Source organism: Psittacula echo, assembly GCF_963264785.1.
Source record: "Psittacula echo genome assembly, chromosome: 1".
Classification (NCBI taxonomy): domain Eukaryota; kingdom Metazoa; phylum Chordata; class Aves; order Psittaciformes; family Psittacidae; genus Psittacula; species Psittacula echo.
The window spans coordinates 54053597-54079233 of NC_137735.1; the positions used below are offsets into that span (position 1 = coordinate 54053597).

The 25637-nt window shown below is 42.8% G+C and overlaps 1 protein-coding gene across 1 annotated transcript; it reads right to left on the reverse strand.

The window, feature by feature from the left end:
• Nucleotides 1-10394: 10394 nt before the first annotated feature.
• Nucleotides 10395-20654, reverse strand: TRMT10A (tRNA methyltransferase 10A; the record flags this gene model as incomplete). The annotated part of the gene is made up of 7 exons (XM_080623413.1): nt 10395-11181; nt 14770-14875; nt 16075-16224; nt 17167-17241; nt 17704-17775; nt 19218-19380; nt 20380-20654. 7 exons carry the CDS (start codon nt 20652-20654, stop codon nt 11015-11017), a joined length of 1008 nt encoding a protein of 335 aa, XP_080479539.1. The 3' UTR covers nt 10395-11014.
• Nucleotides 20655-25637: the final 4983 nt, after the last annotated feature.

The window sequence follows — 25637 nt, forward strand, 5'->3', positions numbered from 1 at the left end:
CCCCACTGCCCAAACCTTGACATGCAAAACAAACATAGCCCAGCATTCTGAAAACAACATTTTTCCTTCAGAAAGAAGAAAAAAGAGATTAAATTCTGCATATGAGTATTGAGATTAAATACTGCATATAAAATTAAACAGACATTAAAGACTGCATATAGAATCATATTTTATAATTCTATATAACCTGACTAGCACTTACTAAATACAGTGCTCCCTCAGGTTCACCTGTATCACTAATTCATTCAAGAAGGGGTACAGGAATAGGAAGCAGGGAGGAATACTGCAGATGTATGTAACCTCAGGCAGGTACAACCCAGCATACCACTGGCCTTGGCCACCCGGGCACAACCTGGCTCATGTTCATCTGGCTGTTGACCAACACCCGGAGGTCCTTTTCCACCGAACAGATTTCCAGCCACTCTTTCCCAAGCCTGCAGCATCGCATGGGGTTGTCATGACCAAAGTGCATGACTTGGCACTTTGCCTTGTTGAACCTCACACAATTTGCCACAGCCCATTGATCCAGCCTGTCCAGACCCCTCCTTCCTATCCTACAGCAGATCAACATTCCCACCCAAGCTGGCGCTGTCCACAGATCACTGAGGCAGTCGTGGTCCCCAGGAAGACATTCTGTTATCACAGCTGATGCAAAAATGAACTGAACAGCAGCATCAAAGAATTCTACCTTGCAGTTCCTCCCTCATCCTTCGAATTTCTTGAATTCCTCCTTCCAACAATGCCCTGCTGTCTCTTACATGTAGCAAAGGTGCAGGTATTTTTGTTTAACTCTGGCTCTCTAGTGCTCTTCCCCCATCCATAGGCACAGAGGAATCATCAGGAATGAGATCCACAACTTCATGCCAACCTTGTTGGCTTTATTTATAAAGGATCGATGAAAGTCCTTTACAGAAACAAAATACTGCAGGATCAGAAGCTAGCAGCTCCACGGACCCTTCTGTAGAGCTTCTGCTTCCAGCTACCTTCTAGATTCAATAGCGTCTTGGCCTGCAAGTTATCCAAACGTTTCTCATAGTGGCAGAGCCACAGCAGTCACACTCCTCTTTTTCCTCTCCAAGTGTAAAAAATCCCCTTCCCACACTTGTGCAACTTTTTGCTCTTCTCCAACTTCTTGTGCATGCCACATATTCCCATTTCTGCTGAGTACAAAAAAAAAAAAAAAAAGGGAATGAGTATGCATTGCAAGGAAATAAAAGCTACTGGAAAGTGCCCACAAGCAGCACTGGTTGCTCAAGGTAGCCACTTAGTGGTGCAGCAGTACGCAGCTTGCTTCCATCCTCCTGTGTTTACAGTTTCTCCAAACTGCATATGGAATAAGTAAAAATGACAAGACAAACAGGAATTGAAGTTTCCACTCCATTTCACTCTCTCCGAGTCCGTGCTCTTTACTTCACCTCCAGCATTTGGCCTCAAGCCGTCAGCAGAAGAGCCAACCTGCTCTGCAGAAAGACACTCCACAAGAGAGTAAGAAAGGTTACGCAACAAATACCAATTTCAAGTCATTTTGTGAACCTCGGTTCAACCACAACATGTGGAAGGGCAACCAGCACTACTCTCAGTTTAGCTCCTCAGGGGAGAAGTACTACTTCTCCAGAAACATTCCCCATCCTTGGATGGCGTGCCATATAAAAGGGAAGAGTTGTTGACGAACCACAAAGATAACCTGGACAACAGCCCTGGCAAGCACCAAAGGAAATGCAAGTCTGATGTGGTTTAATGCAAAAGTACCCACTGCTCCCATTTCCTGGGTCTGTCTAAGAGAAGCATCGCATCAAGAAAAGCCGTGACCTTCATTTCAATCCATTAAGCATCTTTACCTGTCCTCAGCAATGAACCATCTCAGGGCGGTAACATAAAGCTTAGCAGCACTGAACTTTACAAGGTACAACTAAAACTGCTTCCCCAGGACAACCGCCTGGGATTTCTTTTGAGCCAAAATAATTCCTTCCTCTTTCCTTCTGTGCTCACAAGTGCACCCTAAGTGCCAGAGACAGGTTGTCACCATTGTTTTCTCTATTTCACTCTCACCTAAATAATTCTTGTACCTCTCCAGGAGCAACATATTACATAATGCAGCATTTAATAAGAGTAACATGGTGCTCTACAGACACCGTGATGCTCTGCCGTGTGTTAACCTTCTTTTTAGTATTTGTTTTATGTCAGATATTAAACGGAATCAAGGTTCTGAAAATCCTCATCAGCTACTTCTCTGCCATGTGAAATCCAGTTTGACTCAGGTTAATGACAAAAATGGTGGTTTATCAAATTCTTTTTTACCCTGGCTAAGAAAGGAGGATTCCAGTTGTTCAGGAAATGCTGCGACTCTCACTGGAAACCACAAGCTTTTTAAGAGAGGCCAAAGAACGACTGGCACTGCTAAGAGAGTGTGCTTCACCCTCCCTGGCCACTCTCCGCATTCTAGCTGGAACATCATCACCGTTCAGGTAGTGATTAATCACACTGTCCTCTGTAACTGCTTACAGCCCTCAGCTATTCAAGTCTGCCAAGTTTCTTCACTGTTTCCACACCATTCGGTAAAGCCTGTATCATTACATAAAAATTGCAGGTTTGATAGCCGTTTCCCGTTCTTCCAGCACAGGCTCTCTTTGGAGATCTATTTTCTTCAGATTATTATGGATCTCAGCAAATAACTGCACTGACGTTCTACGTGAGGTAGTAAAAGCAGACCAAAAAGGAAAGAAATACAGTCCTTTAGAGATCTCTCAATATCGCTTGTGCATTTTTAAAGGTAAAAATGCCCCAGGACCCAATATAACATAAAGTGTATCTTATGGCCTTTCTGGTTTTCAACTTGAGAAACCACTCTGCATGTTGGTTTCCAGAAGGATGTGCAGATGCTGCTGAAAGGATTCGGAGTAACACTTCTCACCTGAAAAGGTAAGGGAAGAAGTCACAACTCTCCATTTCAGCACTGTATCTCTCTCACTTCTCAACACTGTAACCTGAGTCGACAGCCTCAAACTGCTGGGAAGGGCAACACAGAAGCAAAAAGAGGGATGTGAGGAATGGGAGCTTGGAAGGGAGATATAACTGAGTTATAACTGTATTGCTTTCAGCTCTGTCATGTCCCTGTGCTTTGCCAGCAAGAAATATTATCAAACCCAATGAAAATGGCAATAAAATGCACTTTGTTTCAAGCTGCTGGGGACAACCCATCACACCATTCAACAAGCAAGCATAGGAAAAGCCTCCTCCCCTCACAGCAGGAAGATTCTTTAGAATACTTACTGCCAACAGTTTTGCTGGTGCCGTTTCGTCACTTTGCAGCTCTGCTTTCTCCAGGAAAAGCTTCAGCTTTTTTCAGCATCAGCTTTTTCCAGGAAAAGAATCTTTCCGCAATAACTCTTTAGTCTCACGCTGCTAATTGCTCGTCTCCTCTCTTGCAATTGTACAAGACCTGAGGGCTAAGTTAGTATTCCATTCCAAACACTCACCACAAGGAGGACTGCGCACTCTTGAGGAAAAGGAATGCAAGTGTTGCTGCACAGGTGCCGGACAGCAGAGGGCATCACGAAGGCGTGTTGCAGTAAAGATGCTAAAAATACAGACCCGCTTTTCTCCCAACTTTTGCATTTTAACTGGCAGGTGGGGGTCTGCTGAAATGTTGCTCTTTGATTCCTGAGCTGGGCATACAGTAAAGGCTACGCTTTATTTTTACTGGTCACTTATACATTCAGAACCCAGGTCTTCAAACTGTGTTTACTGTGGTTTGGTGGCAAAATAACTCATGGACAGATGGTGCCATATAGCCACACTCAGTAAACTACTGTTTCTTAAGAGCAGGTAGCTCGCTTTTGCTTTACCTATGCACTTACCTTATGCCAAACTTAGAACCTTAAGCCAACCACATTTTGATTCCTGGGCCTTTAATAGATCGGTGATGCCTACACACAGAGAAAAGAAGGGCAGTGGTTCAGCAGCTCAGACTTCTGACCAGAGATCTCTGGAGAAGGAAATAAATGGAAGACATGAGCACTGTATACAGGATACGACTTCCTATGATGTTATGCATTTTTACTTCTCTTGGGGATGGCATGGAACTTTGTTGGTCGGATTTCCCTCCCCATACCACTCCGGTGTAGAGCATATTGACTTTTGTATTTAGCATTTACTATGGAGTTGCATTCCCTGAACGGGAAGTTGCTGTTGGCAGTCACTGGGGGAACAATGCAGCTGATTCATGGGCTGAAACTTGTTCTCTAAAAGCTAGCCTGCAAATATTACATGTCATGCACAGGGGGTGTTCAGTGTAGCACACACTGCTCAGAATTCCCTTACTGTGTCTCTCAAGTGCTGTGTACATGTCACTCATTTATAGAATCATAGAATCATAGAATAGTTAGGGTTGGAAAGGACCTTAAGATCATCAAGCTCCAACCCCCCTGCCATGGGCAGGGACACCTCACACTAAACCATGTCACCAAAGGCTCTCTCCAACCTGGCCTTGAACACCGTCAGGGATGGAGCATTCACAACTTCCCGGGGCAACCCATTCCAGTGCCTCACCACCCTTACAGTAAAGAACTTCTTCCTTATATCCAATCTAAACTCCCCCGTTTAAGTTTTAACCCATTACCCCTTGTCCTATCACTACAGTCCTTCCCCAGCATCCTTATAGGCCCCCTAAAGCTCTTCATTTTCTCTATTAATCTATTAGCACAGGAACAGAGCACACAGCTAGAGCTAAACACAGGCAAAAACTGCCTTGAATCACCTTCTGCTCATTCATGGGAACTATCCTGTACATCTTCCAGGTGCCGCAAAACTCACAAAATTTTTCACACGGATTCACTTGCCAAGATCCAAACCTGGTTTTCAAGGCCAAGTAAGAAAGATAACAAGCACATATACCTGACCCCCTTCCTGACAAGCACCCCTGAAACTCTCATAGATCTGAACTGAGCAGGGGTGCTGACATGGAAGGAATAGGATCCAGCCAAGTGTGCTTGGCCCAGCTGCCACTGAGCTGAGCAGCAAGGTGACAGTACACTGATATTAGTCACTCAAACCTCAGTGCACTCAGGTTTGGTTCAGGGTGGAAAAACTCCCTCTCCCAGTGTAGCTCTGGGCTGCTGTGGGAAGGGTGAAAGCCAACAAAAGGTGTCTCGCCGATGTCCTTAAGTCCTTTGAAAATGAGGCAAGGGAAGCCCTGAATTCACCCCCAAGCATCCAGATCAGCAAGTGGGAATTTCCATAAGATTTCTGCTACCTTCGTATTTCAAAGAAAGGCTTTGTGTTCAATCTGATTTACTCTGAACCGACTGACACGCTGAATTGTAGGGAAGGTAGAGCAGAGAATATGAAGAGCCTGAGTCTCTTAGAGTCTCTCCATTCTCTTCAGAGAGGTCCAGAAGGGGATATGGATCAGCCCAGGTAAAATCTGCAGTGTGGTTGCTAGGATTAGGGATAAGCTAAACCTATAGCCAGATTTTTGTTTTCTCCTGGCACGAAAAACACAATAGCATGAGGTTGTGCACAGACCTAATCAAAAATGCCCCTAACTACAAACAAACTCCACACTCTTTGATACAAATTTTGTCATTACAGCAACATCACAAGATTTTAGGAACACTTGACTCCCCTTTGAGAAAAACCTGTATCTTGCAGTGCACAGTTTATGCCAGTTGTAAGACATTCTTTCTTTTTCACTCAGTCATCGGCTAAAGAATCAGTGGCAAGTCTAAACATGAAACAGGGTAAGTAATGAAAACGATAAATGTTAAAACACCCTGTGTCTGGAATGCTAGTCCACAAACAGCACAGGGGGAATCAGAGCTTCAGAAGCTCTAACATTTGTCTTCGCAGCAGGGCCCAAATTAGAATCACAATTCAGGTGACAATATGAGAAACTATATTTAAAACTTGTATTTAAGTTCTCTGTGGGCTGATAGGCAAGACCCTCTATTCTTGTGGTAAATCCACTGGTTTCTCTTGATTCATGTAAATCTCCTCCTAATAGGTGCAACTCAGAAATACAGCAAGGTGAGGGGCACGTGTGCAACTGCATCTGCCTCTTGCTACAAGGAACATATCAGCAAGAGATACTAATTCAATCTCATCATTAAAATCTGTTCCTGTAAGTCATAAACAAGTGGAAAGCATGATGCCAACAACCTTTGGGATTCACCTTCATCTAACATCCCTCCGTCCCTCTTTGCAGGATAAATAAGGCTCTCTCATACTTTTTCAGCTACCAGTGCCTGCTTTGGCATCCTCTACCCAGCCAGGGCAAGCCAACAGTACTGGCACTCCCAAGAAACACCACTATCAGCTCTGTGTCCCTTCTGAAGCACACAGAGGCAACACAAGTCAGTCCTAGAGTATGTTACCATTTTAACAAAGCCATTCCGGCCAGCTCTAATACTATGAACATTTACTGTTGCTTGTAATTCTACTGGAGGAGTGGGTGAAGAATAGTCTTACAGAAGAAGGAAGAAGAAACTTCCAAAGCAACAGTCTCTGCTGTTCAACGAGTTGTCCAGGGAGGCTTCTTTGCTACAGAGTAGATGTGCTTCTGTACTCGTAGCTGCACATGGAACAAAGCCAAACCAGTCTAACATAATCCTAAGCCTAGCTTTGTAATAGACAGCTTTCTTTTTCAAAATGTTTTCCAGAAAGGGAGAAAGAATGTCTCCTCTCAGCACTGAGAAACAGACGTCCAGAGAAGAAAAACAACTGCGAGCATGCAGTGGAAACAACAGACCTTCCCAACTCCCCACTCTATCAGAAGTTACTCCTGCGCAACAGCCACCCCCAAACAATACAGAGCCTCTTTTCCATGGACCCCTACCCCCTTCAGAGCCACTGAAGCATCTCCCACTCACCTTCACATATAGTAACAGGTAGTATGCAGATAATAGAGATATCTCTTTACGATACGGTATTACGATATCTCTTGATGATATCTCTTGATGGTATGGCCTGGCACAAGCAATCCAGGAGGTTCCTCAATTGTGTGGAAGACTACTTCTGCAAGTAATAGAGGAGCCGACAAGGAGAGGTGCCATGCTTGACCTCATGCTCACCAACAGGGAAGGGCTTGTTGGAAATGTGACGCTCCAGGGCAGCCTTGGTTGCAGCAAACATGAGATGGTCGAATTCGAGATCCTCAGGACAGTGAGAAGAGCGTGCAGCCATCTCACTGCCCTGGGCTTCAAGAGAGCAGACTTTGGCCTCTCCAGAAACCTGCTTAGTAAGGTTCCATGGGATACAGCCTTAGAGGGCAGGGGGGCCCAAGACTGTTGGTTGTTATTCAAGGATCACTTGCTCCAAGCTCAGGAGTGTTGCATCCCAACTAGAAGGAAGTGCAGCAGGAGGGCCAGGAGACCTCCTTGGATGGATAAGGAGCTGCTGAGGAAAATTCGAAGGAAAAAAAGAGGCTGGCAAAATCTTGGAGCAGATTCTCCTGGAAAGCATGCTAAGGCACATGAAAAACAAGGAGGTGGTTGGTGACAGCCAGCATGGCTTCACTAAGGGCAAATCCTGCCTGACCAATTTGGTGGCCCTCTATGATGGGGCTACGGGACTGATGGACAGGGGCAGAGCAGTTGACATCATCTACCTGGATTTGTGCAAAGCCTTTGACACTGTCCCACATGACATCCTTGACTCTAAATTGGAGAGACATCAATTTGATGGGTGGACCACTCGGTGGATAAAGAACTGGCTGGATGGCCGCACACAAAGAGTTGTGGTCAATGGCTCGATGTCCGGCTGGAGACCGGTAACGAGTGGTGTCCCTCAGGGATCGGTGTTGGGACCGGTCTGGTTCAACATCTTTGTCGATGACATGGACAGTGGGATTGAGTGCGCCCTCAGCAATTTGTCGATGACACCAAGCTGTGTGGTTCGGTTGATACGCCGGAGGGAAGGGATGCCATCCAGAGGGACCTGGACACGCTTGTGAGGTGGGCTGATGCCAACCTTACGAAGTTTAACCATGCCAAGTGTGAGGTCTTACACCTGGGTCGGAGCATTCCCAGGCACAGCTACAGGTTGGGCAGAGAAGAGATTCAGAGCAGCCCTGCAGAGAAGGACTTGGGGGCATTGGTTGATGAGAAAATGAGCATGAGGCGGCTTCAGTGTGCGTTCGCAGCCCAGAAAGGCAACTGTATCCTGGGCTGCATCAAATGGAGTGTGACCAGCAGGTGGAAGGAGGTGATCCGGCCCCTCTACTCTGCTCTCATGAGACCTCACTTGGAGTATAGTGTGCAGTTCTGGTGTCCTCAACATAAAAAGGACATGGAACTGTTGGAACAAGTCCAGAGGAGGGCCACGAGGATGATCAGGGGACTGCAGCACCTCCCGTATGAAGACAGGCTGTGAATCTTGGGGCTGTTGAGCCTGGAGAAGAGAAGGCTGCGTGGAGACCTCATAGCAGCCTTCCAGTATCTGAAGGGGGCCTACAAGGATGCTGGGGAGGGACTCTTCATCAGGAACTGTAGTGACAGGACAAGGGGTAATGGGTTCAAACTTAAACAGGGGAAGTTTAGATTGGATATAAGGAAGAAATTCTTTACTGTTAGGGTGAGGCACTGGAATGGGTTGCCCAGGGAGGTTGTGAATGCTCCATCCTTGGCGGTGTTCAAGGCCAGGTTGGATGAGGCCTTGGGTGGCATGGTTTAGTGTGAGGTGTCCCTGCCAATGGCAGGGGGGTTAGAAACAGATGATCTTAAGGTCCTTTCCAACCCTAACTATTCTATGATTCTACGATTCTATCTCTTCAGACTCCCTGTTAAAATAATTTTATGCTCATTGTATTTACTCCTCAAGCGATTCAACCAAACCATGTTGCAACCAAACGCTTTTAGGCTATAATCAAGTTGCCTCAATTGCACATAAACCTCTGTCCTCAGTGTTTCTTATCAGCTGTCTCTCAGCATCAGCCTGCATTAGCTGAGCCTGACAACCTTAATTATGTCTGAGGCTCACTACTGAACATAATCAAAATAAAAGCAACCACGCTAACATAGTCTTTCAACAGCACGGTTCCTCCATGAAGCTGACAGGTTGCTGAGAAAATATATTTGAGCCAAAAGGGTGGTGGTAATTTGCAACAATAGCTACAATCAATTTCATCTACTCAGTCATCCATTCCCAAAGCATCTATTACTATTTGCTAGATTTCTCTCTCCCTCAAGGTCACTTCAGCCGTCCTAGTAGCAAAGGCAGAGCAAGGTTATGTTCAATGTGTGAATCTCAAGATCAGAATTAAAGTTACTCATATTGGGAAGTGTCCCAGATACACAGTAATCTGTTGTTCCAGCATAAACTTTGCCATTCCCCAACACAAATGTTGCCCAGTCCTAAGCTTAACTTGTGCAAGTGTCTTCTGACACTTTTCCTGACCCCACCTGCCACTGATCTTAAAAGAGTCTGAAGAATCTTAGGTTTAATAGGTGCTATGTGCATTAACATGCAGCATCTCAGCTGTAAAAATGTAACTCCTTGTAATTTCACTGCTTTACACACTCATATCAGAGAATCTTAACAGATGGTGGGTATACTTACGCTGCACTTTTTGTTACAGAAATAAAAACAGCAATGCTTTTATGAAAAAGCTGATCTAGTTTCCGGACCAAAAGCAATCACATTTTTGTAATGCTTAGCAAAAACCCCCACGACTTGAGCAACAAACCACAACCTGTACTTTCAACAGACGAAACTTTTCTACCGCTATTTAAAAAGTATAGAGAGAAGTGCACTAAGTGGATAAAGTCATACCCAGTTGCTTGCCAACCCTTTACAGGCCACAGGGACCTGTAGGCATCCTACTTTCTGGTCTCCATTTGAAAACAGTAACAATAGAGGGAGAAATGAGCATGGATACAAACCAAGTAATACTGGATCATCCCTCTGATTCCAGCCCAGCAGAGATGAACAGTTACAATGATGTGCTCTTATACTCTTCAGCCATCCTAAGCGAAAGCTGTACTTGTTCAAAACCTGCAGATGCCTTGCTAGTCCCTAGAGCACAAAGGGATTGGGCAGGTTCACAGAGGCAAAGTGATGCCATACTTTCAAGGTGCCCACTTCAATATTTTACAAAAGCACTTAAAATCAGTTAGAAATAAGTTAAATCAGAACATCCAGCCAAGAGAGTCTATGCCTTTGTTGTTTTTTTTTAAAGAAAAAATAGTTGTCAGACAATACAATACATATAAGATGATGTGATAAAACAGGTATACTGAAAGCGAGCTGGTGACTTGTAAGAAAGAGTTCACAAGTTCGCAGCTCCAGGTACTGTTCTGAGGCTGTGTGATAATTTTGCTGAGAGAACCAAGAAGTAATCAAAAGGGATTGTGCACTCAATGTGCACCATGTGCCAACCAAGGTGCATGATTTGCACTTATGCAGACATTCATTCCACTCTAGCTGAAGTATAAAGCATTGGGTTAACCTCACTTGTATTTCGTCCACTGACCTCGCTGACAGCTGGCATATGAATGTGGCTCTGCTGACAAAGGCAGTTCAGTTGCTTGTCTGTTAAGATGCTCAGGAAAACTGAAATGTATGTTTGTTTGAGTGCTCATGCACACTTTGCTACAGGCAGTAGCGGTGCAGGTTTTGGGATCACAGCAATGCTTGCCATTCCCTGCTTTGAAGAAAACTTAGAGCAAAAATGGAGGAGAATGAATACATTCAAATAGTAACTACTAATGCTCTTGGGTAATACACCCAACTTGGAATGTATAAAAACAAATATTAAAAAAAAAATAGAATTTAAATAGCTTCCTTGGGAAACAAAATAAATTCTGCATTTGACATTAATTTATTTTTTTTTAAAGCTATTCATATTGAAGTTTATCTTTACCCTTCGTGTCCTGAAACAGCTCTGGGTCAACTATGGAACTACAGAGCACTGAGACAATTCATGAGGGCAGGAGATAGTCTTCAGAGTGTAATAACTTCACGTCCCAGGTCTATCTCATGAACTGCATGTCTCATCTTTCCCATCATCTCATTCTGAAGCCTAGTTGTTATCCGAGTCATTGTCTTCATCTTCTTTTCCAGATAGAGTATGTTTGGATGAATCACTGGCTTCTTCCAAAGGAACAGCCCCTTTCCGCTGTGGCAAGACACTGAAAAAGGCCTCCTTCCAGTCTCTCTTCTCCAGGTATGCAAGGATGATCTCAAACACTGGAAACATCAAGAAAGACCATCAGCTTTTTTACGGGCACATAAGTGAAATTCTGACAGGATCACATCCTCAAATCCATCTTTACAGAGGTTTATGTGCACTTGGTTGTGACATCTTCAGGGTAAAGCTGATGAAGTACAGGCAGAAGCAGACAAAACAATTCTGCTACTGCTGCAATCTAAAGTCAAAGCACACTTTGAGTCTCTGGTTGTAAGACAGTTACTACAGCAGTTCTTTTCTGCAGTGGCCCCAGTTTGAATTAATTTCTCTCAGGGACAGAGAGGAGTGCTCCTCCCACCACCCCAAGAGTACTTCAGGTCTTACCAGTGCCTAATGCTTTCTGCTGCTTGACAGGAATACTGCTGTGGATGTACTTTAGCAATGACTTTGTCCTCTTGCTAACACATGGACAGCCGGAAGTCTTCCTAAAACCTGCTATAAATGAGTTTTCTCTTTCATTTCTAGCTGAGCTTATAGCACAAATCCTTACTGGTCTCTTATTCTGTGACCCTTTCTTGCTGTTTCTATTATGCTAACCATACAGTCCACCCTCCTCCTGTTACAGCTGCCAAAACTTTTCCTGATTGACAACAGATCCAAACTGCATTATATATAAAATTCATCAGCAAATTCTTACTTAGAAAAATCTTAGGCTACCAAAAAAAAAAACCAACCCTCTCAACACAGATTGAGAGTGTTCAAACCCTGTGGCTCAGCAGCAGCAGGGAAGGCAGGAGGTGGCCCTATGTACAGCTGGTAAGCCAGACAGACTTGGATGACAAATCTGCAACAGAGGGGTGGCTCTTCAAGCTTGAGGCTGCAGAAACAGTGCTAAACACCACTGGAGAATGCTGACTTCAAAGAATACACCCAGCACAAGCATTCTTGATGCTAACTGACAGCATATGAGAAAGGATCAAAGGAGCTAAGAAGGGAGAAAAACATTACAGAGGTTAGGCAGGCGTGCAGAAAGGGAGAAGCAGCATGGATCTCGCACTCATGAGAGTCAAGTTACAGGAAAGTGGCTTATTTACTAGAGGTTTCCTGAAACCAGGTTTACTGGACAGCCAGCTGCTCTCTGTGACATGGAGATTGAAGAGCTGGCCATTTTACTACGCAGGTTATTCACTTGAAACGTACTGTGAAGGTATGAGCTCTCAAAAAACTATATTCACATCCCCTCACACAGAAAACATCTGTGGCTTAAGAGTCAAGTGGAGTATAAGGAGCATGTTTCTTCGCCCTTGCTCTAGAACTTCCTTTATCTGCATAGTAAAACCAGAACTGGTCGAAAGAGAGCAGCTTCCACAGGAGAACGGAGGCTTCTATGATGGGCTGCAACAGCAACAAAACTCTTTTGCAAGGACAGAAAAAGGTAGTGGGAACAGTTGGTGGACATCATTCTAGAGGTGAATGAAGCAATATGGCAACATATATTACAAAGTATTTGCCTTGGGATACAAACCTGAACAGGAGAAAAGCTCTCTCAGCTACGCTTGCAGTTGTGTTTTGCAATACAGTGTTTTATACAGATCTCAGTCTTCCAAGTTTTAGAATTCCAGATCAAGTTAAAAAAAAATGTCTCATCTTACAGTGTGTCAGTTTTCTAGCATCAAATGTTTCACACACACACACGTCCCTCATCCCATTTTAATGCAGTGATGCAGGCACTGCATTTTCTGTGGGAATACATGAAGACTTGATCCCAGGATAGAAGGATTATAAATCAGTAAGTAAAAAGCAACAAGTGAATTCACCTGTTAATGACTGTCACTCTCCCACCACCAGAGGGTCCATTTAATTAAACTGCCTCATAGACACAGCAGCTCAGAGATAGTTTCTTCTTCTACAAGACTTTCCAAATTCACACCTACCAAAAGTAGTTCCACAGGGACCAGGAAGGTCCCACAATCTCATGTGGCGAGCCCTGCACTGTACTCTGCTAGCTTCAACGTCCGCACTGAGGGTGGGAACCCAGAGGCCAGAATAACCAAATCAGAAGAGAAAGGGCAATTACACAGTTACACAAAGCACGAAAATGCAAAAACCTCAGTGCAAATATCCTTCTCACCTAGACAAAATTTGTAACATGAGACTTGAGAAGCAGCTTGATTCAGCCCACCTCACTCATGCCTCACTCCCTTGAAAGCTGTCGTTTTGGATTTAGGTTGTAAACTATTAGGCTTACACACATACACCAGAGCCTTAATTACAACAGTAAAAGGTACCTCTGCTTTCGGTGGTGGTGGACTTGGGTTCATTTTCCTGCCCCAAAATCTTGAGCAAAACATTATAATATTTATAGCCATAACATAATATTTACTCTAAAAAGGGTCTGTGCAGTAAGAGCCTTTCATTTGCAATTTGAAATGTTTTTGAAAGGCAAGGGAAGACAAGCTCCCTCAAAATGAAACCTTGCCAACTGAATTGCAGTGAAAACAGATGCCTAGATCTCTGGCACAAAAAACATGCAAAAGACCATAAAGCAGATAAATGAAAGCCTCAGTGTAAGTAACTCAAATTATACCCAGTGCTCAAACATCGACAACCCAGCCTTCAGAAATGTTGACACTAGAGGTCAGTATAAGATTATTGCAGAAAAACTCCAGTAGAAAGCTACAGCTATCCTAACTCCTGATGAATAACACTTAAAATCCTATTCTGCTCTATATAAAGCAACATTTAAAGATCAGGTTTTAGAAACACGTAAATTCTTACAAATACATGAGGTTAGATAATTTTTAATTCCAATGATCCACTATATTCTCCTTCATGTTTAAATAATCTTTATTGTCATGCACATACATACCTTGTCAATCAATGGCATTTTAAGAAAATAAAGTTATCATCAAGCAATATGTTACATAATAAAATGAACTTGAAATAAAGCCAGGTAAGAGAAAATAAGAAAATCCAAAGTGGGGCAAAATAAAGACTTGGACACCATGTCAAAAATCTCCATAAAGGTTTGAGTAGGCTTCATTTTGCATGCATTTATATTAAATGACACTGAAAGCTAATCTAATGATAAAACTGAAAGTTTAAAAGGAGTGGGATTCAAGACTTGGATAAGCAATTGTATGCTTTTAAATCAGTTTAAAACGCAGTTTTAAATCAGAACCAGGTAAAAATACAGTTAGGAAAGCTCAGCAGATGGGAGTACTGCTGAGATAAGGTACATCTACAGGTACCTAAGCAGTTACTGCTGAACGAAGGTGTCCAAAGAGGTGAAAACATCACATTTATCCTCTCCTGCGATAAAATACATGGGACAGTTTCCAACATTTTACACATTAAGGCTGGCAACAAGACCAGGATGGTAAGAATACCAAAATTATTCAAGGGACAAGCCAACAGAATAGAAAGCACACTTTTAAGTGGCTAAGACATCATCCTTTACATTAACCATATCTGAAATATTTGAAGGCCAGGACAGTTTCTGTATCCCAAAGGCAAGTAGATTAACAAATGTCAACACAATAAAATAAGATTTAGGCATCTGCACTACAGTGTACATTTTGAGGGTTCAAATTCTGAATATCCCAGGTATATTCCATAACACCATTATATTGTGATCTAAAACTTACCATGATTGACAGCTAACACTTTCCGACTCTTCATCTTGACAAAGTTTCCAAGGGGGAGCTGTGCATGACCAACTCCCTGCTCTACAGCCTTTTTGTAAGTAATTCCCTGTGAGAAAGACATCAAAAGAACCGGACTGAGAATCACCATTTCAGATCAGCCCATACAGATTACTAGAAGTACCATTTTTCTGGAAAGAGTTTTGCCAGTTCTGCCATGATCTTGCTTTAGAAGGTATTTATGAAAAGTAACTTAACCTAGTTACACAGTACTTGCTTCAAGGGCTACCTCTGGAAAACTTATTGCTTTGAACGTATGTCACACTGCGATGTATAGCCAGAAAGAATGTAAATAAAACTTGTTCAAGCTGCTGCAGCTATAGAATGCATCAGCTATAGCCTGTTCTAAAGGTAAGTTTATGCTTACGTACAAAGTCACTCATATTGCAGTAACTGGGTATTTTTTCAGAGGAAGAGTAAAGGATAAGGAAATTTCGTTTGCTTTTTTAAGGCTGGCAACTCCTGTGCCGAAGACAGGCAAAAAAGCCCCTTGAAAACTATGTGAACACTTTATAACATAATGACTAAAGGATCTGCTTCAACTCGCTCTTAGCCTTTAACTGTGGATTAACTGTTGAAGTATCATTTGGTATGGTTTAAGATCCATTCCTTTTTTTACATCACATTGAAATATTAAACATGTCACCAGAAATTACATAGAAGTGTCTCTGAAGAAAAGCAGCAACAGTGCTTTAACTTCCCAGATGCGTCCTCAGTGACATTCCAGGTTCACACAGCACGATCCCACATACAGGTATGGAATCAGATCCCCGAGGCATGTATGTTACTTAGCCAAGTCCTCCTGACAAGCAAACTTATTCAAAATGGACATCCAAGATCCAGGTGCTGCTCTTCAACTATATTTGGGCACATGCACATAACAAGTGCATGCACACACACAAGTGCATGAACAGAAACCAAACCCTTCTGTCTGAAAATACAGCCCTCATTAAGCTGAGCAGTGTTATTAATTCCATTCCTGTATTTAAAATTAAAAGATAAAATCCTCCAACGCTCTGCATGTCTGCACTCTGGAACAGAAGCTGCTTCTACCACTACAAGGTTTTTTCCTCCCATTTCTCCAAAATTTCTTCTCAAGCCTTTTTTGAAGACGCTTTCTTGTTATTGTTGTTAGTTTACACATGAACAATGTTCATGTCAAATAAAGTGCAAAAAAAAAAACCCCAAACCCCAAACCCCCTCCCACCTCCCCCAAAAAACAGCTAAAGAAACAGACCCACAGTTTACCTTGTGGTGGTTGTGATCCACCAGTCCTCCAATGACATAGGCTTTCTTCTCATCAAGCTCACTGAGAACATCTGGGGAGTCTGAGGTAAGATATACTAGGTCTTCTTTATTTATTAACTCAGTATAGTGCTCTGTTCTAATTTGAATATCCTCAAAAAAAGGTAGTTAAAAGAAGTTACATTTAAGTGATGAATTCCTGGGCAAGCTTTACAGACCCACGATGGAACTAGTAAATAGAAATCCAAAAGCATGCAGTCATTCCGCATCCATCATTCATGTTTAGGTATGTAGCACAGTGCAGACTGATTTCTGCATAAATAATCCGCAGTCCCTACAGCAATGACTGTAAAAATCATCAGGAAATTTTCCAAAACCCCAAAAGAACTTCACAAATCTTTAAATTCTTGTGACTCCCTTCAAATGTTACCATATTTCTCTTAAGGCCAAATAATTTTCAAGTCCACCTTTCTAAAAAAGGCGAAACCAGAAGTAACTGCTTAATTAACATTACTTGTTTGATAACAGTAATTTATGCTATGCTTTTGCAAAGCAGCTATCATGTAAGACATACTAAAAGTAGAACTGTTTTTATTTATGCAAAGTCGTCTTCATTTGAAGTTGTTGGAATACTGGTTACTGGTTTAACAGGGAGTTGCAAGGAAAGCCAACATGAGTTTGCCCGTAAGACAAGCTATTGCTCTAAAGAACACTTCAGCGTTAAGAGGCAATATAATGTAAGTAAAGGTGCATACAGAGAATCACATCATAGAACTAGAGAATGGTTTGGGTTGGAAAGGACCTTAAGATCATCTAGTTCCAATCCCCCTGTCATGGGCAGGGACACCCCACCCTAGACCATGTCACCCAAGGCTAAGTCCAACCTGGCCTTGAACACTGCCAGGGATGGAGCATTCACAACTTCTTTGGGCTTCAAAGTCTTATTTTTTACCAAGAAAAAAAGAGCATTGTCAAGACAGACAAGTGTCAGAGCTGCTTAAATCAAGTAGTCTTGCTTAATCTATCAACCTAGTTAGCAATTATAATTAATGCTTCTTTCTTTCTTTCTCTCTCCAGAAATAGTCAATTATTCACCTTCCAGTTCACCCATCCCTTGTTACTTTCATTCATGTTGGTCTTCAACTGTCCCCCATGGCTGGTCAAGTAAAACTTCAAAAAGAACAAACAAGAGGTACAAAATACTGAAATGTTAACATGCCAGTCGTTTCTTTACAAGACTTTTTCTACCCTTAAATATTAGCTAAAACTCTTCATTCTTTTAGCTGAAAATGGTACTAACATGATATTCACGTAGTTGTTGACACATTTAAAAGAAAAATCAGTCACTTTTTTTTTGTTTTTTAATTTATCACACATAAAACTGACTATCAACAGAAACTTAGTGGCATCCAGTATCTGGCATTCTTCATCTGCATGCACATACTTTTTTATATACACAGGGATTTTTATAACATGTGGGTTGAAAACTAATCTGCAACAATAGAAGTAATTTTCTTATTAAAAAGAGGCAGCTTCAATGTTTTTTTTCTACTACAGTTCTCACAACTTAGGCCACAGCTGCCTTTCTCATGTGCTTTGTACAGCGCAATAGCCCAATTTGTTTAAACATACCTGCACAGGATGAAATGCTTTGCGGTTTTCTGCATAACATCTCTGAATTTGCTTGTGAAGCTTCTTAACATCCTGTGTACAACACAATTTGTTTTTACATAGTCCTTCAGACAGACCACCACAAAATGCTTTACCATGAGCCAGACAGAAGCTAGAGAGAAAAAGGAAGCTTTTAACTGGCAAAAGAGGCTTCTAAGAGTGTGTGGACATCAGAACCTGAGAGAAAAAACAGCCGTGAAGAGATTATGCTGACAAGAAACCACACACATCTTCTACAAAGCGTACTTAAGGCACCTTTATGCATGTACTTGATTTATACAAACAAAACAAACAAACATCACTGGGATTTAATTATATGTAATAACATACTCAAAATTCATCTGAGGGATCAAGCAGATTTATCACTGTGACAATACTCATCTTTCACCAATAATATAAACTTAATAATAGCTTATATTAAGAAAAGTAAATCTGCATAATCAACCTGAAGAACCCCAGAACAATGCAGATAATTTAGGTGCTGATACTGGCATTTTAACCTGATAATTTGCACAACAGTTAACTACAACTATTAAAAATGCAGACAACTTAACTTTTAGTCAATTATGGGTTTTGTAAGGTACGCACACAGTGTTATTTTCAGTGCCCCAAAGGCAGTGTTTTGTAAATATAACAGATTCCCATTTTAACATGAACCATCATTATATTGCTTTGATTCATGTAATGCTTTAAGAATGTTTTGATATCTCCAAAGGATTTCAAATAAACTAGACTTCATCACTACAGTATCGCAAGTTTCTATACCTGCAATATTGTAGTGATAGATACTAGAGAAAGAATATAATTTACCCCATTGCTAAAGGCCACAGCCATCTTCACTTACACTTCACCCTTCCTGACCACCTGCAGAAGTGCTAGTTTTTCTATCAGGCCTAAGAGGGGCTCTGCCTGACAAAACATACGCTACAAATGATGAAGATCAGTAGGAAATGCCCAGTCAGCCTCTCTGCGACTATCAAGGGGGACTTCTGGTCTCCTCTAGGGCATTGCTGAAGGGGTCCTCAGGGAACCAAGCTCCAAAATGCCAACTGGAGCTTCCCCAAAATTCTGAGTGGCACGAGCCCCTGCTAGTACTACACATGCTCTGCAGGACACTCAACAAGTAGCCAGATGGGCTTTGCAAATGTTTGAATTCAAGCAGTGTTGCAGGGCAGTGAAGCCCCTGGGAACAGCAGAAGGGCTCAGGGTAACAAAGAGGGGAGAAAGCCACCTCAGAAACAAAAGGCTGCACTTTTACAGGATGCTGCATATTAGCATAGCTTACACAAAGGTGCATTTCAAAGCCTAAAAAATTCAACAACTGACTTAAACAGGTCTGGGAGTCATCAGAATCTGAAACATGCTAACCATCCTCTGCAAGCTGCTCTCCAGGTTTTGTGCTCTAACACAATTGCACCAATGCTGTCACTGGAGAATCTTTCAACACTTGTATGTGATGGGTGAACTTCTTTTACCTTTAGTACCATCAGGTCATCAAAGCTGCAGTCCACAATGAGGCGAAGTGTACTAGGAACAACTTCCCTTCGCATACGCTTTCTGTCATTCCCTTCATTATTGGAGTCCAATTTTGACTGACGTTCTTGTTTTCTCTTCTGGCGTTTTTCTTTTCGTTTCTGCCTAAATAAGCAAACAAGTAAATCTTCAAAAACTACAGCCAAATCTGCTGAGGAACATGTCATACACATAAATGTACATTTCGGTGATCAAGGTGGTTGTCCCACAACTGTGGTGGTTTAAACTTACCCTGTTGCTTGCATTTGTGTTAGACTGATGGCAGCACGAAACACATACCCTGTCTTTGTGAAGTTCTGTAAATACCTACAGCCATCTGACACAAATTCAGTCAATAGTGAGGGTCTCATGGATTTAAGGGTACTTTCAGTCAGGTCTCAAAACAGAAACAACCAAAAAGATTGCCAAAACTGCAGCAATGTGGAAGGCAATTTACCTCCTGTTTCACTGAACAGTTTTCCAAAGGCTTCTGAAGAAATTGTTTCTTCCCCCTGTTCCCGTGATGGGAGCAGGCAGTTGGAAGATCAAATTTCAGAGACAGCAAAAACCACTTTCTTGGGAAAGAGCACTTTGCATTCAGCAGGACAAGAATAAACCACCTCAGCCCATTTGCAGGTATGTTTTTTTCTCAACATGATAAACTAGAAACTCAGCATGTCCCAGCACTATTTTAATAGATTGTAAGTCAACATAACTTACAGCACAGCACTTCATGTGTCAGAAGAAATCTGGTTTTATCCACTGTCTTTGTAAGATTCACGAAGTCTGACAGCACCAGGGAAGGAGGGCATTCAGAAAGGAACAGGGCCACAAGTTATTCCTCCCTTCTGACAAACCAAAACCATGCAAGTTTAAATCCCTCTTGATATCCTCTTCAAGCTTAGGAACACCTATAGTACGAAGAAAAGATGCTTACCTTTACAACTTCTTTATATGCAGATGGAGCAGCCTGTGACTACTGCTTTAAACCTGTGGCGTGGGAAAAAACTGGTTCAACTGCCTTGGTTTGCTAAAGTGATCTACACTCAAATTCTACTGACACATCATTATTATTAGCATTACAAACTACATATGACCCTAGGAAAGTTATTTTGCAAACCATACCTCCGTAGATCTTTCTGTTCTTCCCACTGTTTCTGCTTCAACAGCTTCTTCCTTTGCCTCTTGGAGAGGAGCTCAAGGCATTCTTCCTTGTTTGAGCCTGTCTCCTGTCTCTCTACTGGACTGCCGCTGGACTTCATCTTTTCTTCCACATCAGGAACTTTAGGCAACATGGTATTTTCTGTTGGCACCTCTGAGGTTTCTATTGGTGTTTCTGATGACATTAGCTTCTGAACAGGTTTATTGACTGGTTTGTCAACAAGTGATAAATATTTCATTAAAAGCAAGCTTTTCCTTTGTCGATTCTGTAATAACCAAAACAATAGCACAAGTGTTATTAACATGAAGTTCAACTAGAACAAATATCCCTCTATACCTACCATAAACCTGAATAAAGAAAAAATAGTAAGATACAGCCTTTGTTTGTTTAAAGCTAGGTTAGTGCCTCTGCAAACTGCAACATATAAAATACTAAAAAGATTACAACCCATATTCAGATCACATCTAAAACTCTGCCTGCTACATCTGCAGCTATTTAAAATTTTTCAATTAAAAACTTTGTGAAACACAACTGCGTAAAAGTAGGGAATCATAGTGGATTAAATGTAAAAGAAAAAACAACAGTACTACTATGCCTACAACTATCTCAACTACATAAACAGAAAAATTAAAAGGCTTCTTGTGATATAACTATGGCAGCATATTACAGAAATATAATTTTAAAGATACTAAAGCCATTTGGGGGAGGGTGGAGAAATGTGATCAAGCTGTACCCCTTCAGAATTATTTTTTATTTCTTCTGAAGTCAAAGACATTGGCCAGCCACTGCGAGTGGACAAAATATAGCAAGTAAAGGGATGAACACACCAAACTGTTACTCAGCAAAACCTCCTGTGTTTGAACCAATTACAACTATACCATCTCTCTCCCAATAGCAAGTATTGGTATTTTTTATACTAGTAGCTCCCCAACCACATGGTATTCCAAAAATAACTACTTCACTAAAGAACTATATCCACAGTCAACATGCATTAAAACAAAAAAAATCCCCTGGCTTCTTCTGTAACAGAAAAGCTAGAAAACACAGAAAACCCCGGGAAGCCAGAAGTGTTTTAGCTAACATGCCCCGATTTCCATGTCTGGGGGTGTTAAGCCGTAAGGCCCACGGAGTGAGGATGGTTTTGTGTGCCAAACGGCAAGGCCTCACATGGCACAAGTGCATCTGCACCACCACAGCATGTACGCCCTGCTCAGACCGAGTTCTATACATACAGCTGCGGGTGTATATATATACAGACACACGCACACATCTATATATATAAACATACCCACACGTATCCATGTATACACGCATTACATATGTAGAAACAGTAGCGTTATTTTTGCTCACGCCCCCGAGTACTTCGTAACTCAACATAACTCAAGTGCTTGGGAGAGGGAAGGGGGAACCGTGACCCTGCCACAGACGGCAGCGACAGCCGGGCGTGGGGAGGGGAGGTTATAGCCCTCCTCAGGTCGTGTGGAGGCCGCCATCTTCCCCTCCTTCCCTCAGAGGAACAGCCGAGCCCGAACCCCTCTTCCCCCCCGCCCGTCCCCAACCACCAAAGGGTAGCAGACGCCGCGGCACAGGGGAATGACTTCAACGTACCCACAGGGCCGAGAGGCAGATAATGAGAGGCAGAGAATGAGCATACAAGAAGCGACCGCGCCCCATCGCCGCGCACGCGCACCTTCTCATCCGCCAAGACTACAAATCCCGGCGAGCAACGGGAGGCGGTGATGGACGCTGCCCCGGAGCGTGCGCGGGCAGTGCTGTGACAGTTGCGGCTCCATGAGCGGCTGGTAGCCGTGGCGGGACCCGGCACTGCCTGTTCAGGCGGGTAGGGAGTTGCTCTTGCCCCGGGCCTGCTCGGCGCCGAGAGTTTGCGCTAATCGCCGTTTGCTGAGCCAGTTCTGGTTTCACGTGGGACAGCTTCCAGCCGAATAAAACGAAATTAAAAAGCTACAACCGTAACAAATGCAGATTAACTATGTATTGTGTGGGCTTCTCGTTTTTACATCATAGAATCATGTAAAGTAGTTTGGGTTGAAAGAGACCTTAAGATCACCCGGTTCAAAACCCCCTGCCACGGACAGGGACACTTTCCATTAGACCAGGTTGCTCAAAGCCCCGTCCAGCCTGGCCTTGGACACTGCCAGGGATCGTTGCTTATAACAGGCTGGCTGTCAGTGGTGGCTGCTGCCAGCCCTGCCACGACAGCGGTGTGAGTGACAGTGGACATAGGTGATCAGGCTTTAGGGGCTTTCAGGGCCTGTCCTTGCAGGTGGGTACACAGGAGAGCTGACTACTTTGAAACACTCCGTGCCAGGCCCCACAGCCTTCCTCATGACCCTGATGAGTGAGAGTCATGAGGAACGCTGTGCTTCCCGCCTGCTTCTGGCTGCGGTGGCTCCACGGGATTAAGAGGAGCAAAAAGAAAACCTTATTTTTATCTGATGGTTTTGATGACACTACCGAGTTCACACAGGGGCCAGTGAAGTATTTTTAAGTGGTGGCATTCCTGAAAGCAGATTTCTAGCTCCAAAGGTCCCCCAGCAATGCTGTGTTCCCTCTGGCTCCTAAAAAGGGGTATGTGCCTTCATGCTTCATATTTTTAAAGGCCACCGCCAATTCACTTTTTAAACTCTGGTGTCAGTACTCAACGAAGGGAGACGTTCTTTTGCCTTCAGATGACTTCATGAAAGAATGCTGCCCTGGTACAGGAGTTCTGGAGACTGGGATTATATTATATGAGAAAAATGTATTTTGGGCAGACTAAATATGTAGATATCTGTTTGCCCCTGGTTAGTGAGGCGCACGAAGTTAGCAAACATACGAGTATGTGCTACCATAATACCCTTTTCATCTTCATCAGTGTTTATCTCAAGTTTCATTGGTTCCAGATATACACAGCCTTTCAGTTTTAGTGCTGGTTTCAGGTTTACTATGGCTGCGTTACAGTCACAAAACTATGGTGTCTCTATAGTAAGACCCTGATCTTTAACTGCTGTTGGTATTTAGTATTTGCTGTAGTATTTGATTTACTTTGTGATTCCTATTCCCTGCATTACTTTAAAAATAGCTAGATTTGCATTTGCTTTTGCTAGTGTCTATTTAAAACCTCACTCATGTTACCATTAATATCTAGCTTTACACTCCAGCATCACACAAGTCTAAAAGCGTCCTTACGAAGAATCCTTCATTTTCTTTTGGTCGTTAAAATGCTGCAGATCAGTCACCAGTAGAAGCCCATTTGCTTGCTTGCTTTTTTGAAAAAAATCCAAAAAGCACCTAACAAATATTCTCAATATTCAGATGTGCTTTTTCTTAGAATGAAGAAAGTGTCTACACAGTTTGATTTATAAATCTGGTTTTCTCATATTGCACTTTCCAAAGCTAATCGAGACCCCCATGTCCTCAGACGCTGACACAGGGTAATGCAACTTCTGCTGAAGTCTGCCAAGTGCCAACTGGTGACAAAGCAAAATGACACCCTGAGCAGTTGCAAATACCTGGAAAGAGCTATCGGACTGAATTTCATTATTTTGAAAAGCCATGACATAACTTTTCAAGATGCTCGATCAAAGGGAGAGCTTCCTTCCTCCAGCAACAGAACAAACTCAATACTCCATAGTCTAAAAATGCATATTGAAGCATTTTGTAGAAACAGCACTGCAGGTCAAGAGGTGGAGTATGGAGAAAAGAAAAAAGATTCCCTATGGAGGCCCAGGTGTAGATACTGATATCACTCTCTGTGGGGCAAGTCTGACTGCAGCAGTCATGCGAAGCTTAGGATGCAGGTGACACATACCTTAGTATGGCACTTCACCCTGAGCCAGTGGCTTGGCTGGGTGTCTTCTGCCAGTGGCAGGGACGGGTGGTGTCTTACCAAAACAGTAGGAGCTGGGGCACACAGGCACCAGGTGAAGGATGAAGATGGACTGGGGTACTTTGATGCACATAGCTGAAAGTTTGAGTTGAAAACTGAGATCTTCACAATGTGGCTTGTGAAGAGAAGACAAAACCATTTTGTTGATCTCAGAAGATGTGAGGAAATCTCATCAGTTTTATTAGGTTGTATAAAGATATGAGCCTTATAGTTTGAACTCTGGAAAATGTGCAGCAACAGTAATACTTTGACCCCAGTACATATGCCAGCATGGCGTGAAGTGTGCATTAGGGGCTCATTCTGCAACCTCTGTGTAATGGACTTTAGTGGGCGCAACACGTCTTTCATTGGTGTAATTTGACTTCAAGGAAGTCACTGCTGATTTACTCTGGCCGTAACTGAGGTGAGGCTCAAGTCTCCTGTTTGTAAGACATTCAAGGAATATACCTAGCATGCATTATGGGTATGTGTATAGGAGTATATATGTATATGCACATGGAAATGATGGTTACATCCTTAGTTCTGTAATTGGCACTACTATAGTGGTGTCCAAAAAGATATGCTGATTTACCTCAGCAGGGGATATGGCTTCTGATATTCTAGTGTCTAAGAGAGTCCCTTTTGTTAATAGCATTATTGCAAGGAAGAAATAAATTGTCCCAAGAGCATAAGAAGAAGGCAATTGCTTCTCTCCAGATTTCAGACCAACACCAACTCCTCCTCATGAGTGAAATGTGAACATTGCATTTCCAAAGCAGGATCTATACCTCCAGTTTCCCTCTAGCCGGAGTTGGTTCTGCAAAGAGCCTGCCAAGCTTCTTGTTTACCAAATGCAGCAAAAGGTTCAGCTGGAGTTCTCTGCCCCAGTCCCTTGAATTCAGGAGCATGTCACAGTCTATGCTGGGGAAGCAGGATAAATAACCACGAGCTGGGGAGAAGCAGTAGCAGTCCCCATGATTTCCTACTAATCTCCTCCCTCCCATGTGCATGTACACTCACACGCAACATGTGAAGAGCTCCCAAGGGGACTTCCACAAGGTGTGGAGATGAGCGTGAGCAAGAAGCATTGGCATAGACCTGCTGTTTCCCACTACTGAGCAATGACTGACATCCACAATGCTCAGCTTTTCTTTCACCACAGGGCAACAAAGGAGGCATTTATACCACTCGATGTGAAGGCTGTTCTCACTTTATAATCCCTAACATATAGGAGCTGGTGGCAGTAATGGAATGTTGGAAGCAGCTAAAAGGGGTGGCACTGATTCAGTTGGGGTGTTTGGATCTCACAGTCTTGTTAAAGCAATCTCTGGAAGTGGAATGGAAGAGCATGGT